At 42.7% G+C, this 20,154-nt stretch overlaps 1 protein-coding gene across 2 annotated transcripts in view; it reads right to left on the reverse strand.

Moving 5' to 3' along the window:
• Positions 1-20,154, reverse strand: part of grin2ba (glutamate receptor, ionotropic, N-methyl D-aspartate 2B, genome duplicate a) — a 100,636-nt gene that overhangs the window by 35,038 nt on the left and 45,444 nt on the right. For both annotated transcript variants that reach the window (XM_088316333.1, XM_088316332.1), the window contains 2 exons: positions 4,102-4,245; positions 3,264-3,534 (listed from right to left, as the gene is read on the reverse strand). In XM_088316333.1, the coding sequence (XP_088172459.1) occupies positions 3,264-3,534; positions 4,102-4,245 (415 nt within the window). The remainder of the gene's footprint in view (positions 1-3,263; positions 3,535-4,101; positions 4,246-20,154) is intronic.

A 20,154-nucleotide genomic window follows, 5' to 3' on the forward strand; every position in this document is an offset into this window, starting at 1 on the left:
TATTACAGAGCATGTAATGGGAAAAAATGGCCTTGGTATAGGCTTTATGATGTTGAGGTGTGCTGGCATGCCAGAACAGATGGTGTTCCACCTCAGAGGTTCCACAGTATGTTAAATGTGTTGGTCTAGCAGGTGTTCCAAGAAAATACTAACCCTAATCCACCCCATCACATAAAGGACACAATCATCATTTTGAATTAAGACTCTTCAGCATATGTTTTGAAAGTGAATAAGCTGGACACATCCTGGGTTATCAATACCAATGACGTCACAAACAAAGACAGTTCAAACAAGGAAAGTTGAGGTGGAGGATTGCCTCCTCAAATTCTCAGCTTCTAGCGCCCTTCTGACTTAGCTTGGAAGTGGTCTTCCTGCTTGGGCTCCGTCGGACACCTCAGGGATCGAGGTCACGTAGCTCTCAGCTAAGACCACGCTGCCTTCAAAACAATTTATCAGGCTATCTGTCTCTCAGTTTGCCTTTTAATCTGGCCCGCTCCCTCTCCATCAGATTGTCCGCTTCCGTGTGACAGTGTATGACCGCATTGTCAGCCAGTGCACTAGCATGTCAGCGTTGAGAACTAGACAGGCGGCCTGGCAAACTGCCTCCCTCGTAGGGACCTCACCACTGACAGTTCTCTTCCTCCGGGACCACACGCTGTTGACATGTTTCCAACACGCACTCACTCGTTCACTCTACGTTGCTTTAACTTTAGCGATTATTTATCATGAGATATAAAATAAATCTGCCCGTGTGTTTGTGTTACGTGCTCAGACTGAAGAAATAGGTTGAGTGTATATGTTCATATGTCTCTGAGGGCATGTTTTGAAATGTCACAACACAGACATGTCACATGACAATGTTAAAGGAGAGGAGAGGGTGGTTAAGTGATTCCAATCTACGGAAGCTGTATGGTTATTTGACTGAAGACTAGGAACAATAAAAGCGGGTAAAAAAAAAAAAAGCCCGTCGGAACGAAAAGAGCAGTGCGGAATGAAGAGGACAAACAAGTAAAAGCAACAACGGATTGAAGTAGAGCAGAGGAGGGTGTCGGAGGGAAGGGAAACTCAAGTCAAGGTACAATCCAAGGCATATGGAGGCTGGAAGTGAGTAGAGAAGAGCCCCCCCCCCCCAGTGCGCTACCCATGAGAATTGGCTGAAGCCCATCTCACACATGGTGCAACACGTGAGATGTGCCTCGTATGCAAATTATCATGCACCTTTCTAATGAATTCATAACCACTGGATTTACCGACAGAGCATCGCACACAATGTACAGTGGAACGTTGGAGAGTTGAATGATTTTTTTTTTCCCACTATAGACCAGGCGTGGGCAAACTGCGGCCCGGGGGCCACATGCGGCCCGTTAAAAGTTTTAATCTGGCCCGCCGAACTTGAAAAAAATTCAATGAATAAACATTGTTAATGTTTTGTTTTCTAAATACTCTGGTGTGTCAAAAACAGGTATTATGTTGTCATGCTTTTGTTCACTATCATTTAAAATTAAATGTATTATTATTTTTCTCTGATGAGGTGAGGTCACCAAAACACTCCATCCATCTGCTCCTGGTCTGGCCCCTCTGTCAAATTTTAGAACCCATTGTGGCCCACCAATTAAAAGGGTTGCCCACCCCTGCTATAGACGCATGAATTCCACAGTTATTTAAAAAATATCTATATTGTTCATATTTCAAGACTTGGCAGTACCTACACCCGTTTGTTTCAGAAATTGGTTGCGAACCACTCCATGTCAATTTCAGGTACAAACCCGAAGATGACGTTTTTTTTTTCTGGCTTTGTTTTTGTTTTAATTATCAAGAGACTTCAAGTGTTCCAACAAACTCCCTCCCCACGGCTGTGGTGTCCTTGATCAAGACGCCAAAACCCTAAACTGCTCCCTGGCATTACATAAGTTACTCCCTTTTCCAATGTGTGCAATTCATGCTTTCATGAAACTGTACAAATGAGAGCAGAGACAATCGCAGAAAATATATATTTTTTTGCAAATCTATCTATCTATGTATCATATGCTTGGATGATAGATATGCTTTTTGTCATGTCCAGTGGTGCAGCAGTCGGTATTTGATTTATCAGGCATTAAATGAGTAGCTAACATTTAGTCTTCTATCTGTCATTATGTCCCATATGATTCATCTCATAATATTTCAGTGTTAACTGAAAGATCACCGAGGCACCACATGAGCGGGTCGTGATTTTCTCTGTGGCTGCATAAATCAAGAAACTTGTGTGATTTGCATAACTGATACGGTCATATTTCAATTTTGATGAAGTGAAAGGGAGACGAACTCGCTGATGCACTATTTTATTTTTTTTTTTTTTAATTTGCGTTTGAAGAGCTCAACGAGGTACATACTGCTTGTCGGAACATTAAGCAGTCAAGAGCACACAAACATAAACCAAACTCATAAGAGGTGGAAACAAAATGGCAGAAAATATCATCTATGAATGTCCCACAAAAGCAGAGGTAAAAACTTTCGAGTTGGAGTTTTTGGGGGGTTTTTTCCCCAGAAATGGCTGACAACAATCAGTGCCATTATGTCTACTTTTATTCTAAATCTAAAGGCCACACGCCAACACACGGGTGAAATATAATGCACGGTCCTTGAAGTCAGGCAACGTTCCATTCGTTTTAACACAGGAAAAGCAAAGAGTCAAAGCCGTGATTCCCACTGCAGGTTTGAGCCAAGCAAACTATAAATGCTGAGAGTTATTTCATTGTGAGATCATTGCAAATGCATCCAAACTTCAAGATCATGCGACAGACGCATTTAGTGCACTGGAAAATGTAAAAAAAAATATGCCAAAATGCAGTGGTTTTGGTTTTGCAGGTATACATTTAGTTGCTGGTATACATACACTCCTTGAGGCAGGCAAAAAAAAAAAAAAAAGAGCCTAAAAACTGTTTTACGGTTTCAGCGCAAGTTCCACTCTTAATTCCGAAACAAATCAAATCCATTTGAGTTATTTTCCTTCTGAATTCGTAACAAGAAATACTGAGAGGTGGAAACAAGCAATAACACTCAACCGAGGTCTACTGCTTCAATTCCGAATGTCTTCACCGGAAGGTTAACAGGATGTACCAACATGTGACTCGACACTTGGACCGCTATTTTGAACAAAATAAAATCTGGCAAGTAACAATTAATGATCTCAAATTACTCACAATAACTGCAACTGCCTTCCCATACTGAACTGAAATGAGCGAATATATAATCCGTTACATAATCTGAAGAAAATTTCCTACCTGTTGGGAACTCCGCAGGCACGACGTCCGTGTCTCCAGCGATGAGCGACGGCACGATCCACGTGTAGCCATAGCCAGTAATCCCAACCGAATGCGCCACCTCAAAAATAGTGTTGGCCTCTTCTTTTGTGCAGTACAAAAGAATAACGGGACTCTGGAGCTTCTTTAGCTGGTTCTGAATCTTTGAATCTCCGTCGTCGACAGACATGTCAAGAAGTAAAACTTCCTCCAGTTCCCAGCCCACAAAACTGTTCTCGATAGTGCTGCGGATCTGGAGGAGGGGGGGGGGGGCAGAAAAATAAGACCTGGTTTGTCACAATCAATTTTTTAAACTAAGAGCAACAAGTGGAACTTAGTTAAGCGCTGAAATTGACATTTAATTAGCAGGTATTTGAAATTATTTTAAAGGTACTAAAGATCACGGTCTATCCAGATTTTTTTATGGCATGAAGATGGTGAGTGATAGAAAGACAGAGCTCATTCCTCCATTGAGGTAGCTGGAATAAATTCTTATCGACTTGGACAATCAATTTTGGAGCACTTTAGCGGAAGAGTGGCCATGATTTGGAGCCAATCCATGGAAGGAAGAACAGCATTTAAATTTAGGGCATTTTGGAGTCCGGAGTTAATTAATTGACTGGAAACTTGAACGGACATGAACGTATTGAAATTGGATCCACAGTGGGCGTAAAACGGGTTCATAATTATCTCCGCCATGTAATAAACCTGCAACATCTTTTTTTGATTACACGACAGATTTCAATTCCTTGGAAACTTCATGGAGGAATCGCACACACAAAACTGTGTGACATGTTTGTCATTTTCGGAACAGCATTACCTTGGTGACAAAATCCTGGTACCCCGGGTAATATGTGGTGACGATGGAGAAGATGTACCAGTCATATTCCTCCATGATGTTGAGCATGACAGAAGCTTGCTGCTCGATGGACGGGCCAAACTGAAAAAACATGGAGTCGTCATCCTGTAATTGAGAGAAAGGACAAGGTTATGTAAAAAAAATATTTGGCCCGCGCTTTGATTTACTGTAGTTGGCGTCACACAATGGCGACCAGTCAACGACTTAAAGGATGGTGGTGCTTTAAATTAGCTGCCTTTCTTTTGCTCGCAGAGGACACTGGTGGCTTGTAATGATAGCAGTCACGAGTTTCATTAGTTGCCTTTATGACTCCTTTAATCAGTTTGTACACAGGGCTGACATAAGCTTATTCAGGGGGACTTCAAACTGCTGTTCCTAATCCCATTCATCATTCTCATCAGTTTACACTAGCACACCTCTGTGGAAAGGGAAAGGGGGAGGGGGTGCGCTTTATGAATAACGGTGGTGAATATGGACCACCTTTATAGATGATCTCAACTTAGAAGGACACCTCATTCACAAAAGCAAAGCAAAGACGAAATGGTGGAGAAGGTTAATCTTAAGAAGTGGTGTAGTCGGAGACATTCACACATGGACATACAGCACTGTTGAAAGAGAGATATTGATCCGGACAGAAGAGGAAGAGGTGAGAAGTCGAAGTCTTGACAAGACTGGGACGTGAGCTTGATACTGTGCATGAGTAAGTGCTTAGATCCAGTGGTGCCCAAGGTCATCAAGTCTTTATGTCTTTCTGTCGCTGGCAAAATCCTTGTTCCTGTAAAATTATATTTTTCAGGAGGTGCCCATATTTGCTTTGTGATCTCCAGAGAAAATGTAGTGTGTCCAAGTGGTATTGCTGTAACCCTTTTGTTGTGACAGACAACATCAGGCAAGTGCTCCATATAACAGCCATGATTTCATGAACAGTGACTGAAAAATGCTGACTGAGGAAAAAAAAGTAGTAAAATCCTGGCCGCATTTTTTTTTAGTAGCTCTTAAAAAGTGGACATGTCAGGGGAAAAGCTGCGGTATGGTCACTTTATTTAACCGCTCCTTTGAGTGCGATTGTGGTGTGAGTAACAATCAAGCTGACAGCCTATTGAAATCTCTTCGGCTTCTTAGGACTGTCTTGAAGCTTCTCCCCACATCAAACGCTAACCTGCCCCTCCCTGGGGATGCACGCGGCTTGATCCGCTACCTCGTTTCTGCATTAATGAGATCAGGGCTATGGCGTTTGAGCGGGGGAGCCTGTGATTTACAGCGCATCCGGAAAACAATGCCGTGTGCTGTACGGTACACGTGAGGTTGGAAACGGGTTGTCATCGGGTGGCGAGTGAAACGCAAAAGAGGCGCATCGCCGACTTGCCAAATGAGTTTGTGTTTGAAAATCATGAAATAATGATGCGCACACTCATGTTGTCGTCATGTCTCTTTGCTAATCACAATCCATTTGCGCTTCAACTTTTTATCTTGCTCCGTCTTAATCACCCATCCAGAACTATTGCTCTGCTCTGCTCTCTCATTTATACCGGTGGAGAGTCTGCCAGACCACAGTTATAATTGAATTTTCAGACTTTCACACTCCTGCCCCACCCCCACAATACTCAATTGTTTCCTCTGGCTTCCTCTTTCTATTTTACTATTCTTAAGAGCAGCATTAACACGCTGTCCAACACACTCGTTCAGAGAGCCAAATTTCCATTAGCCTTTAAGAAAAAGACATAATTAAGACTGATACTGGAGCCCAGAAAGGCGGGGGGTGAGAAAAGTGGTTGGGAAAATGCAAAATTTGCTGATGGAAGGAGGTTTGAGCGCAAGGAACCTTGAGGAAAATGAAGTGCCGCAAAACACCTCTGGCTTCATTTACAGCAACAATAATTAGGCTCTGGCCACATTAGCACCTCTTGTTGGCACAATGTGATCGATTAGCGGGTATTAAAATTCCCAGAGGGGTTAGCGGGGCCAGCGAGTCACTCAGCCGGATTCGGGAAACAGGCCAGTGAGGCCTTGGATTCGCTTCTGAGTCGTTTGCGGTCTCCTCTGTTGATGCGCGCCTGACGTCAGCTCTGGCTTCAATACACACAAAACAATTCGGCCCTCAATAGTGGGATAAACGGCCGGTGGTAATATGGGAGAAAGATGAGTATATAAAAGCGAGAAGAGATGAGAGTGAAGATAAAAGAGGGAGAGGAAGGAATTAAACAAGAGAGAATGGAAAATTGAGTTGCAGCAGAAGCCTGGGGAGGGCGGTGGGAGGTAGATGAGGTGTGATGCCTCCAGAGGGACAGAGGCAGAGGACAATGTGACAATGGAATAAATAGAGAGGATAAGGCCAAGCTGCCACTCGGCTGTGATCCAGAGCAGAGAAGGGACAGCAGCCAGGAGTCAGGAGCAGCGTGCGTGCGCATGTGTGTGCGCGCGCGCTGGACACAACACGCTCGTCTTTTTGCCTACCAAATTATATTTTCTCCATTGAAAAGAGGGAAGATGCGATTAACCCAAGTCACCCCCCCAAAAACATGAATTCACTTTTTATTTATTCATTTTTTCCATTAAAAACAAAAAAAAAATGCATGCAATAGTATCATGCTTTAGAAAAACACCCAGTAATAACATTTACTCTCCACATAACCTGCCAACACAGAAAAAGCAAACGACAAAACACGAAACTGGCAATGAAATGGCAACTACGTTGTTGAGGAGAAGCGAGTCTGCTTCCCGACTAGTGACAAGGTGCCCTTGAGCAGGAGACAGACCCATCACCCAGCTCTGATTTAGGTGCAGCACAATTACATATTTGATGAAAAATGGTGATAATCAATAACAAAATATGAAACTATTATCAAGAGGCACAAGGTCTGAAAACAATGGATCTATGATCAAAATAATCATCGGTTAATCAATTATTCGGGTAAATGCTGAACCTCGTGTGCTCCTAGTGTGATCTGATAGTCGATGAGGCAGAGTCTGAGTTGAATTTCTCCCTGATGGATAATGTTTTTTTTTTTGTTTGTTTTAATGTCAAAATGTTAACATCTTCGAGCCGATTTTACAGATTAGCACCAACATTTAATTTTTTCCTTCTTGTGTAACCCGTCAGATAGCCAACCAAACAGATGTAACAAACCCCAAATAATATGTGAATTCAATACTAGGTCTATCATTGTAATTATAGTTTGTAAGTTGTTTTTTTTTTTGTTTTTTTTTGCAATGCGTTGAACGAAACACCATATTAACCAAAAAAAAAAAATATGAAGGCAAGAAAATTGTTTAATTTGTCTTTTTGACCTCGTTGCAAGTTTTTGCATCTCCATAGATGTGGTTCTGATGTGCGTTTGCATGTGTGATTGTGTAATGCCGTGGCTGAAAGGCTTTGGTGTGGCCGCTGTACCGTAATCTCGGCCCCGGAGCCTCCAAATGAGTGCACTCACACACTCCTGGAGCAGTTATTTGGCTTCGAGGGGAGACAGTCAATAACTTGGGTTATTTCAATTACACACACAGGGGCACATCACCAAGTGCAAAAGAAATAGTTGCACATCCAATTTGCTCGGGAATATGCATGCATGCACAAAACACACACACGCACACACCTATTGAATATAGACAGAAGAAAGTCATGAAAATAAAAACAAACTTTGCCATTCTGCTTTTAGACAGCGATGGTATTGTTTTGCTGGATATGGAGTATAGGCATGTTTTTGAAAACCCAAACTCAGAGCCGTTAGGCACATGTGCTAACCGCTCGTCCTCCTTAGTTGCAAGTCAGAATAACGTACTTAAAAATATGTAACGGACAATACCTGACTAGACTGTATGTACACAAAAGACAACTCAGCTACACCTTTTTTTTCCCCTCTGTTTCCGAATCAGTCCTGTTTATTCTCAAGCACATCAAGTTTTTATAATAACAATTATAATAATAATGATGATGATGATGATAATAAAATATGCAATGTTGTAAATTATGTAGTAATATTTATGAATTAAAAGCTTCGGCTCAGAAACAGTTTGAATTTTTTTTTCAAAACCATGATCAAATCGTGATTTGCAACAGTTGGTAACGTCCGTATAGCGCAATGTCTTATCGGTCAAACGTAAAGACAAAAAAAAAAAAAAACCTTATGTGCTACCAAAAAAGGGAGAGATTTTTTACATTTAGGGACGTTGTCAGAATAATTGATTGAAATATTCAATATTCGAGTGTGTCTATGGTGGGGTACCATAATAGTAAACATGCCTCAATTAAATTAAATGAACGTCAATCAACGCTGAACATTATTATTAGAACCCTGAAACTCATTTGGATTGTGAAGGTGTTTGCAATGTTATAGCGTGAAGGCCAGCGAGTGTGATTGGCTACTAAAGAAAGGTGTCATTAGTATAAATACAAGGTTGAACAATATCATTTATGTCAAGGTTTCTATGTAATTTTCTACTTCTATTGCCTCCCCAGTCTGAAGTAGCAATGCAAAAAAAAATAAAAAATAAAAAACATGGTCCAAAGTGAAGACAAAAAATAGCGATAGAAGAGAGCAGCAAAGCCAGTGCGATGACGATGTCTGCTGCTGGGAGGATTTTTGGGCAAGGCATATTTCTATCCTGTCTATAAAGGCGCCTTTGAACTTGAGAGGGGGCTGGTGGGCCAGTGGCGCTGGTATTGACACAGTCTGATGCAGGGAGAAGCCAGTCGGGGAAGAGAAGTGAGATGGAGGGAGGGGGAGAGGTTGGAGGGCTGGGAAAAAAAAAAAAAAAAAAAAAAGAGATGAGTGGGAAGCGAGGTGGGAGAAAAGGGAGGAACAGCTGGCCTTCACTTGAATATAGTCAATTGAAAAGACAGTAAGCAGGAAAAACTTGCCACTGGCTCTTTCACTCTCATACGCACACGGAGAGTGAAGATGCTGGCATGCACACGCGCACGCAGACACGCACACACACTGCGCTCAAGTGCTTTCATTTCAGATAAAGCCCGCGCGTGTGCATCGGCATGTGAGCTAAAATTACGTATTGATGACGAGACTTCTCCTTCATTTCCCTTTGTCCCGCGTCAACTCGCCGCGCCGCTCTTCACACGTGTGCGCTTATTATCTCTACCTCAATTAAAAACACCCGCGTCTCTCTCTTCTTCCCCCCCCCCCCGCTGCTTGGACCTTATCATCCCTTTTCTTATCACAGACGCCTCCTTCTCCTTAGTCAAACCTATACGCGCTTAATTAGCTCACACATTTATCACAGCATCGCCTAATTAACACTGACCCTATTTTAGGCTTTTTTTTTTTTTTTAAAACCATAATTTAAAGCTCAGAAGATGTCATTGAATTTATGTGCCTCGCCATGATATCTATTGTAAAAGAATGATAAGGTATCACGAAGAAGGACATAAAGACACAAGAAGAGAACTGTTTCTTGTCTTAACACTAAGGTCCAAATGCAACACATGCATACACGCGTTCACACAAGATTATTTCTCGGTGGCCCATTTCGGCTCTAAGTTTAGCAGGTGAGCCACGAAGGGGCCTCTGCAGTCTGATGCGCCTGCTGCTCCTGTTTGTGCCCCTGCTTTGTATTGAATGGTAATAGTTGTGTGTGTGTGTGTGTCGTACAGCTACACTACAGAGAGCCAAACAGGGAGGCTGGCGGCTTTTTCAGGATATGTATTGCTTCGAGAAGTGAAGTGACGGGCTGAGATGCGTCCTCGACATCCCAGGGGAAAACTCCATGCTCGCCTAGTTTTCCATGTCTCATTTCTGAAGTCGTTACATGTTCCAGAAGAGGGAGAACAAGCATTTAAAGTGTATCGGCATCACGCAGTCGGTGCAACCCACATTTGCTTGGAGAGTATTTAATTTAATATAGCATATAGTACAAACTCGAGCCTTAAAAAAGAAGCTGATATGGATCGTGTTTACTGTTACGACACCATGTAAGTTAGATTGAGGACTTTTTATGACTTGAATGCCATTTGAAAATCAATCACCGGCTTCCCAAATTCCGCACGTTGTCCAAAGTTGCCACTAGAGTCCCGACTAAAATTACAATTTTTGGGGATCTGCTAACGAGATTGTGTGATGTTACTCTTGAGTCATTCAGTAAATATTTTTTTAAAAATGTTAATTTATGTTCATGAATTTTCATAACAACCTTTCCTTAAATGTTGAATGGTTGAGTGGGTGAGGGATGAAGTTATCAAATCACATACTGTATTTTCAAGACAATAAGCCACACTTTTTTAATTTTCTCCAAATTGTCTCCTAATAATGCGGGCGTGCCTTGTGTGTGCACTGAGTTCCAAAATCTCTAAATGTTGTTGTGACTTTCTGGGAGCATTTCATGCCAACACACAGCTGATATGGAAGAAAGGTGGACGTGACTGAGGACAGCATGCGGACCCAGTCGGGACCGTGGTGCAGCAAAAAAACTCGGAACTCGCCATCATTCTGGGAATCTGAACAAAGGAACTCCAACTCCGACAGGGCATTCAAAGTGAAGATGCGAGTGGTGTGCAAATGATGGATGCCAGATGGCCAACACAGCTTTACAAAAAGCGGGAGGCACTCCTGGTGAGTTATGCCACAATTTGGGAATGGGTTGTGAATGTTTGGGCTAACCCTTAGCCGCATTAGCCGCTAATGTGTCCACTTGCACGGGTTGGGCATCATTTCTGAGGAGCCGTGCGGCAACGAGACTGACTGACACTGACGAGAGGGAACCTGTCATGTTAAATACTTTAATAAAGTACAACCATACTCAGTCTTGCTTCCGCTGGACGACCTAGCTTGTCTTGAAAAGTCAGACTTGAAAATGGCGTCGCAAGGGTATTTGCAATTAAATCCACACTTTTTCTTCCTTCGGCCGTTGTGGTTTAAAAACAAACCAAAAAAAATAATTAAGCATATATTTCAGATTTTTCAACGGTCGCCAGTTACGACATTCCGGTGTGTTGATGCAGCATAGCGCTAACCCCTCACGAGTGGGTATCCAATCACAAGACACATTCATCACCTTATACGTAAGGCCAGCGAGAAGGCCTTACTGTCATCAACTTACGATCTGATTGGCTATCGCAACTGTCTATCAACGGTAAAAGCCCCCTTGAGACGCAGAACAGACACCCACACGATTGTATCTGAAGGCCTCGGACGACTGGTATAATGAAATCTGCCTGGCAACACGAGCTAGCTGAATTCTGATTGGATAAAAACTCTCACCTAAAAATTCAACACTTGGATATAATATGAGATCAATGTGAAGAATATGATCATGATTTCGTGATTATGTTAGGCCAGCAGAGAAGGCCATGAAGGCCTTGACCGCCCACCACTGGTACGTTTTAGCGTGCGTGCATGCTCCCGTATGTTTTAAGTTGGCTTATGTTTTACCATGCCTGGCCCCAATAATACGGTGATGAGCCTTTTGCATATTTTAAATACGGAAACAGCACCCCTAACTGAGACGGAACCTTTTGATACGTTGCGCCTTATGGTCGTCAAAGTACGGTAAATGAATACCTCTTATTGTGACCGTGCCTGTGTGAATTCTGAATACAATCGGCGATCTGAATAAATTGCGTATTCATTTCCACTCACATAAGGGTAGTTCTCTCATGCACTTCCACAACACGATCCGTCACATTGACCCATCAATCACAACTTATTCCTCTCTCCTCATCCGCGATGTTACAATTGATCTGAACTCCTCGACGATGCGCCACATCCACAAAGCATGGGCCAAGCACACATTTAACCTTATAACAGTTTCCAGCCCTGGAAAGAAGCGAAGCATGGAACCAAATGATCCCACGAGGGCAAGGAAGGAGCGAGGGGTGAGCAAGTGAAAGGGAAATGGAGTGAGAGTGCTTTGTGTGTGCTTTTGCACGCAACACGATAAAGACTGGTTCTCAGTCACTGTCAGTGGAAAGACCACCAATTTTCCTCACCTCCCTCTATTCCTATCTCCCTCCTCACCAATCCCAAAGCAAACATGAGCTTCTCTCTATCTTTGCGTTTCACCCTCTGTGCAATTCTCTCTACATTTCAAATTACAGCCATTTTGCTGCCTCGGTGATAAGTGTAAGTGCAGAATAAGCTCTATATATTCCACAACAGCAGGTGTACGGCTCCGTGACAGATAAAACAAACGTTTTCAGGAGAATTACGCTGGAAATAAATTAAGAGGGCAAAACTTAAGTGTGCTTAAGTGCTCCGTGTTGCGTGCAGACCACCCGGCATCCACAATCCGGCCTTGCATTCCAACGGGATGAAAATTAAAATTCAAATCTCTTTTATTGCCGTGACAGTGACAGGGCTGTCTGCACTACGCCACATGTTGGAAGATGCACCGAGACAATAAGTCAATACGTGTGCTCTCGTTTCCTCCCACCTCACCTAAATCCCCCCCATCTTCTCTGCGTGCCACCTCCCCTCCTGTTACAGCCTCGACGACTGTAATAATGTTCACGTCGCGAGACACTCCCTCATTGTGTCACATCACCTACGAGCTGGTGTCTGCAGGTGTTTAAACGGACACTAATGCGTGAACGCGTAAGGAAGAACATGGAAAACTCTTCAACGGCCGGTGAGCTTATCAGGAGACCGTTCTTATTAGGTCAAAGCCAAAGGTAAGCAGAGCTGCACTGAGTTGTGTAATCTAAAAGCTCATTTTCTCTCAATATTAGTATAAGGTCCCCTTCCTCTTTTTTTTTTTTAAACAACCACAAGTTCTACATTAATTTGTACCACCATAATATCAAATTAATCATTTGTAAGTTTTGATCTTTTAAATCAGGCTCATGCAATAAAAAAAATGCATTCATATCTAGTTCATTAAAGTTGTCAATTTACTGAACACTTCGACTTGCAGTCTTCAAAGTGTTCAATACGATAAATGTGGCGGAAATATACGTTGGTAAATTATAAATCAGATTACAACAATAATGCAAATGAAATCTGTGGCCTCGTCACGTCAAACAAAATGTACAAAATTTCTTGATCCTAGTAGTAGTTTGACGAATGCAACTGACACGTCATGAAGGCTTCTGGGAACTGATTTAAATCTGAAAAAAAAAAAAAAAAACGCATGAGGGGACTCCCAAGTCCACTGAGTGCTCCGTCACCCAACGTGACCTTTCACCTCACCTAACCAATCTCACACTGCCTCTTTTTGCACGGTTGCCACGGCCATGGTTTGAAAAAGATTTCGTTCGCGACAGTTATTTAACGCTGTATTAAAGCAACTCTTCAAGAATTGCAATCACTGTCCTGTGACCGTGCACAGGACAATACATGAATGAATGGAAAAATGGTGTTGATAGTTTGCGTTCTGTTATTTTCCATTGGTGAAAAACTGCACTTCTTCCTCTAGTCAAGCTCATTTACTGTGGCCTGTGCGCTCTTTCTATTTTCTACGCTTCCACACAGGCGCATCCCGTGTCCCCCTCGCTCTCTCTGTGCGTGCTGCCGTGACAGACATCCTCTGTGGCTGCCAAAGCTTTTTAAACACAACAGTATCAAAACGGTACACATCGGCCCACACGAGTCATCAGGCGACTGCCAACCTTCAGCCGTGCGTTTAGAACTATCAGTCCAACATATCGCTGGCCTCATAGCATAATTGCCTCAGTCATGTGTAACTTACTGTGACAATATCAATTAAAAAAAAAATCAAAAATGCTTGTTAACAAAAAGTTGTTTCATTACATCTCACTAGATATTCAAATATATACAGGCAGACTCTTCATGACTGCTGATTTTGTTTTTGTTTGTTTTTTGTGATCAGTATGCACCGTTTCATACGTTGTTTTCAAGATGCACTCACTCTAATGTATGAACTTACTTTTTTTTCTTTTTTTACTGTGTTGTACAATGTTATTGATCAACAGATGTCACACCAGTGCACTGCGTTTAAGACGAGATGAAAAGGAGCAGAGCGCGACACTAGGCGCACAAAATGACCACCGTCATGTGCTGTGTTAAAATAAAGTGGATAGCGTCCGGTGTAACGCATCACATCCCGGCAGCCCCCAAAAGGAGAGCCGATCAAAAGTGCTACAACTGCTTTTGTATTTTATCAGTGAAAACGGGAGTAGGAGGAGCTGTGGGATACATTCATAGAAATTATGAAATGATCACAAGGTTGGTTAGCTTAACCCTGACTAAAATCATGACATTTCAATTCAAACAATTAATTATTTGTTGTAACTTGTTGGAATGCGGCGTAAAACTGGAGCACTCTTGGAAAGGAGAACATGAATATTCGGAACACACGGAAAATGTTGAAACAAGCCACCTTGCTGACACGCGACACAAGGATCCCTGGGGCTCATTTACCTGTTAGGTTTCTTGAGAGAAGCACATTGCAAGGTTTTACGTAAGACTGGTGAGTGTGAACATTCTGGAGTGTAAAAAGAGCATTACCGTGATTAACACTGCATAAAGGGAGTGCCGATATGCACACAAATACAACATTCGACAACATCTGTTTTGTAAAACAATTTTTTAAAAATTTATTTTATTAGTTTTTTTTTTTTTACTGGCTAGTTCGACAACTTCACGGCATGAGGTTTCTCTGGTTATATATATATTTTTTTTTGTAAATATTAATCCACACAAGATTAAACAGATGTTCACAAAGTTAAATTGCAATTGCAGCGGCTCATAAAAATTCCTAGCATGCAAAGTGAACTTTCAATTAAACCTTTTAGCCGACAAAAAAAATATATAAATAAATCATAATCTTTTTTTGTTTAATACTGATTTAATCACACCTCGTTTAGACCACAACAGCTGGTTTATTGACTGATTAACCCCTTGGAAGTAATTAATTTCGTATTACCAGTACTGATGCATTGTTTTCAACATCTAAAAACACTTGACAGCCTGCTCCGCTCCCCTTTATCTTCCCCTTGCTGTGGCAGCACGTGCGTGCACGCATTAATGAATGATTTACGCAGAGTTGCAGGTATGCATTTACACACACGCTCACGCACACACGTACAGTTTGCACAAAAACAACAGCTGCCACACTAATGCCAGATTTTGGCATGAAAGCTGCGCATTTCCGATCCATTCTCCCCTCGTCTGCTCCCTGTACACTGTCAACCAACACAAGCCCAATCCTGCATGCTAAGCGGCCGCACACACACATTCACACACACACTCACACACATGCACGTGTTCACAATGTGCATGTCATTTATTGAACATATTAACAGACAGCTTTCATGTGAAAAAATGTCTAAGCCATGTTTGTGGTTGAGTGCAATCACTTTCATACTTTCTGTGTGTGTGTTGTCTCGCTTTGAACTTGTCATCGCTACTTTTTGCTTAGTCCCACAAGATGATAGCACCTTCACATCTCCATTTTTTTTTTTTGCATCCGAGGCACGGAATTCTTGATTAAAATGAATTAATTTTGAAAGGATGCTAAAAATAATTTTAAAGAAAAAATGCCAATCAGCTTAGCCAGCGGGTCCGCTGCTTTAACTCTGTCATTGGAACGCATCAACAATCCAACACAACAGTCACATTAGTCATATGACCAAGTAAGAAAAAACTTTAGTGGCACATTGTTTGGCAACTTAAGCGTAAAGCTACCAAGCTAACACAAAACTGAAATAGAGTCAGGATACATGTAAGTGTAAGCCCCCCGCAGCGCTTACAACAACTTGATTTAGATGCAGGCAGGCAGGCAGGCTACGTCAGGTAATGGAGGTACAGTACAGTGCATTCTAAGGCATATGCATTGAATTAGAGCGGGCTTGCGTGATGAGTAACTTGGCCTCGGAGAACGTTTTCAGGATATGAGCGCTGGCAGCAGCCACGATCAATAGCTGAGGCTTGTGGGGCACGACTATTTACTGAGAAGGTACGCTGGCCTTCACTTCAGCAAATCAGGTCACACAAATGTAAGGCTGTTATCCCAGTCACACAAATAGCTGAAAGGGGACATGAAATATACATTTTTTTAAATTGACGAGAAAGAAAGTTGTCATTCTAATAGGAAAAAAAAATTGTTAAAAAAGTTACGATGTGTTTTTGGGAGAGGGTCACATTATTATACGACATTTTAAAGGGGAAGTCAACCCCCCCCAAAAAATGTGCCTTTACTAGTCTAAACATGGCATTCTGATTACGGTATTTTCTAGACTAAAAGTCGCTCCGGTGTATAAGTCGAACGAGCCCAAAAACGCATAATGCGGTACGAAAAAAATTTACATAAATCGCAATGGATTATAAATCGCAATTTTTTGCGGGTAATTTATTTTACAAAACAGAAAATTCATCTTGCATGCCAAGTTATAACATTGATAAAAGAATAACAAACAGGCTGAAAAGGTTTAAGATATGCGAACACAATGAAGGTTATTTAGCGACAAGAAATATAAACATGAACAGAAACGCTGCCCAGTGTTCATGTTCATGTTTTTAGGACGTGCTCTGCTAAAGAGTTTGTCGTGTTGCATGAAGCAGAAGCGCCAAGGAGGTCCTCCCGCAAAGTTCTTTATGCTCATCGCCTTGGCAACAAACTGCGCGAAAACGTACCATAACTGCACCGTTGACAAAACGCCACATTGTTCATCCCCCACTGGTGAACTCGTTCCTCCAGCTTCCAGTGTCATTCATTTTCGCCAGGCCCGGACAAGTTTCGCATTCACTTTGCAGAATATCTCTTGCGGTCCGGTTGTGTTCAATCGTTCTCAGTTATCGTAGTAAAGAGTAGGAGATATTGGTGCATAAGACTAGAGTGCCCCCTCGTGGCTGTCTGTGAAATTACATTTTTTTTCCTTTTCAAGTTGCAGGACCAGCCAACATGAAAAAAGTGCGACTTATCGTCCGAAAAATACGGTAATATGAGCTAAGCATCAAAAGCCACCCGCTAAAAATTAACAAAGTGTTAAAGCCGATCATCTTAGTAATCAATAAGATTCTCAAGCACCAGGAACATATATGATGTAGAAAACAGTGTAAAACTGACCTGAGGTGACACATCTTGACAATCTCTTCTCAACCATAAATGATCACCTGCTCAGGATTCTCATTAGACTAAAGAGGCAAGGTGCTCCATCACTGGCATTTCATTTCCAAGCCCTTCCTCTTCAGACTAATGTGCTCCACATGCATCACGAAGCATGACTTGGTGTTTGCTTTGTGTGGCCCGTGCGGGGCCGTGGGCCGCTCCTCCTCAATCAGGAGGAAGGTGGAAGGCCAACAGACGGCCGTGAGAAACGTGTCTCGGGAGGTGAAGAGGCCGCTTCACGTGTTGAATTTGTGCCACTTTGGCCTCTCATTACAATTTTCCTTTCTTCAAGCTTTGTCACTTAATATTCGTTCCCTTTGAACCAATCTGCCCGCTCGTGCACACGTGTCACAGACATTTTCTTGTCAGCCTGCACCTGTTTATTCACAGGACACACACCCCGAATTTGTTTTGCCATCCTTTTCTCGATGTGCACCAACCACTTAGGTAGGCTACATACATTCTCTTCACGAAGGCCACGGGCGGTGCTGGAGCCTATCCCAGATGAGTTCTTCGAATAGGCAGCGGGGTTCATCCCTGAAGTGGTTGCCAGCCAATCACAGGGCACATATAGACGAACAACCATCCGTGATCACACTCACACTTAGTGGCAATTCAGAGTGTCCAATTAACCTGTCGTGCATGTTTTTGGGATGTGGGAGGAAACCGGAGTACCCGGAGAAAACCCACGCAGGCACGGGGGGAACATGCAAACTCCACACAGGAAGACCAAAACCGAAACTGAACCCTGCACCTCTGAAATGTGAGGCCATCGTGCAAACCAGTCGACCAATGAGCCGCCCACTTGTTTTTTCTGTATTTTTCCACACAGACAACAAAAAAAAAGAAAAAAAATTGATTGGTCGTCATCATAAAATTTGGACATAGTTGTGTAAATTCAAATCTACCTACCGATTATATAACGAAGTTACGTCCTTTTGGATAACGAAAAAAAACAACCACCGGATTTTGGTGTGGATCTGCCATTTTGTACTCCCAAATTCTGACACTGGAAGTGAAAAAAGTGTGTGCTGCACTCGTGTCTTGAATCAAAGTGTATTGCTTGGTAAACCGCTTCACCAGAACTTTATCCGAGCCCATCTCTCCATCTTCTTTCAACTTAAGACCGACTCCCTCGCTCTTTCCCGTTCCTGATTGGATTAGTGTTATTCCCCAAATGGATTTGTCTCAGCATTTGGAATGAATATTTAAGGTCGAATTTCCAAACGTATTATGGTTCAAATGGATTATTATACACAGTGCCCAGCTGGAATTCATAAAAGAAGGAGTTTAGTGTGTTGATCTTTTCAAATTGGCTTGTCTTGTGCTTTTGCTCAAACATTTAATGCTCATTCTCCAGCTTTTCCCCTTTGCCTCTCGCCATCTCTCACTCTGTCCTACTTTTGAACCCAGTTATTCTATCTCTGTCCTCCCTCCACAGGCTCCCTCTCCGTCTGTCTTTGTGCCAACCCGCCCACTTCATAACCTCGCTCCCAACCTCCTTCCCTCTCCCCTTCTCTCCTAACCCCCTTGCCCCGCTTCTCCATTCGCCCCTCGCTCAATAAGTCTCTCTGCAATGTTAATTCAAATTGCCCGGTCGGGAGGACGGTACAGTTCCAATAATGCCGGAAGCACTTAGAAGAACATAATCAATCTCTCTTTTGCCTTGCCTTCCTCTCTCGCGCTCTCTCATTCTCTCGGTTTTCTCACCCTAGTTTATATTCCATCAAGATGAGGAGCGGGACTCTCTCGGCTTTTAATTTCCCATCTCGTCACTATGTTCTAATCAAGCCTTTCTCGTGCGAATATATCATCCCTGGGCTTCACTTAAATGTCTCTCTTCAGTTTTGATGACAGTCTCAGGGTGTTGAGTGTGCCATAATCAAGCACACAATTTGCTTTGCACGAAATGAAAAGGTTTCCAAGACCAAGACATTTTGTCTTCTTTTCATTTGCAATTACAGAAAGAAACGTGGGGAAAACGGCATGTTGTGTGTTTTTCCTCTTTCATTTCAATTCTCTGTCAACCAATCATCTGAATTAATTTCTTTTCTGTTAAGTCCTTTCCAACTCTTGAACTAAAACTGAAATGCACGGCTTGATTTATGTGGGAACACGGTTACAAGACTCCACTGTAACAGAAGTTTCTTCTCCATCAGGCCGATTAGTATTTGCTGAGCATGAAAGCATAAGGGAGCGGCGCTGTTGTGGATTTTGCCACCGCCACAGAATAAAAATTTCATCTGCCCGTTAACCGCTTCTCGTTTCCAGCACTCGTGATGCTACATTCTCATCAACTCAGTTCTAGTGCTGTAACAGTTCTGGTGCCCAAGTGTGCTAGAGCCAGATCCGTGCTGGTTCAAATAAGAACGGACAAAGCACCGTTTCCCCACTGGCTTGAAAGCTACACGGCGATGCTATTCTTTAGTTCTGCACATAGAAAAAAAAGCAACCTCAATTGTCAGCGGCGATGTCGTCGTGTGTGTGTGGTGCCGTTTGACACCTTGAGTGCACCAAGCACGATACGAGCGCTACGCTGATTCCGCTTTGCATGCGACCTTCCTTCTGTTAGCCGTTGTAAAACTCGAATTATCCCCTTTGCCATCTAAAGTTCTATCCATCCCTCCGTTCGGCTGCCGCCGTCTCTCTTTCATATACACGAACACCTCTCCTTAGACATCAGCTCCAGGCCTGTCATGTTTGGCAGCGCACAGGTGCAGAGGAAGCGACGAACGAGAGCGGAATGGCGAAAGCCGGTTGAGAACGCTTGGAGAGTGACAGAAAGCGAGAGTGAGCAAAAGATAAGAGAGGGAGTGAAATACTTTGGATTCACAGGGACAAGCTGTGTTTCCGTGGCAACGTGGTTTCAACCGTAATAGCCCCTGCTGAGGATGCCATTAGTGAGGAACAAAAAGAGAATGGTACTCGCCATTTATATGACGCACGCAGACAGAAAACGGAAAAAGCCAACGTTCACCTGCATTTGCATTTATGCATTCC

The sequence above is a fragment of the Idiotropiscis lumnitzeri genome, chromosome 15, assembly GCF_059441095.1.
Source record: "Idiotropiscis lumnitzeri isolate Australia: NSW breed Sydney's pygmy pipehorse chromosome 15, RoL_Ilum_1.0, whole genome shotgun sequence".
In the NCBI taxonomy this organism is placed as follows: Eukaryota; Metazoa; Chordata; class Actinopteri; order Syngnathiformes; family Syngnathidae; genus Idiotropiscis; species Idiotropiscis lumnitzeri.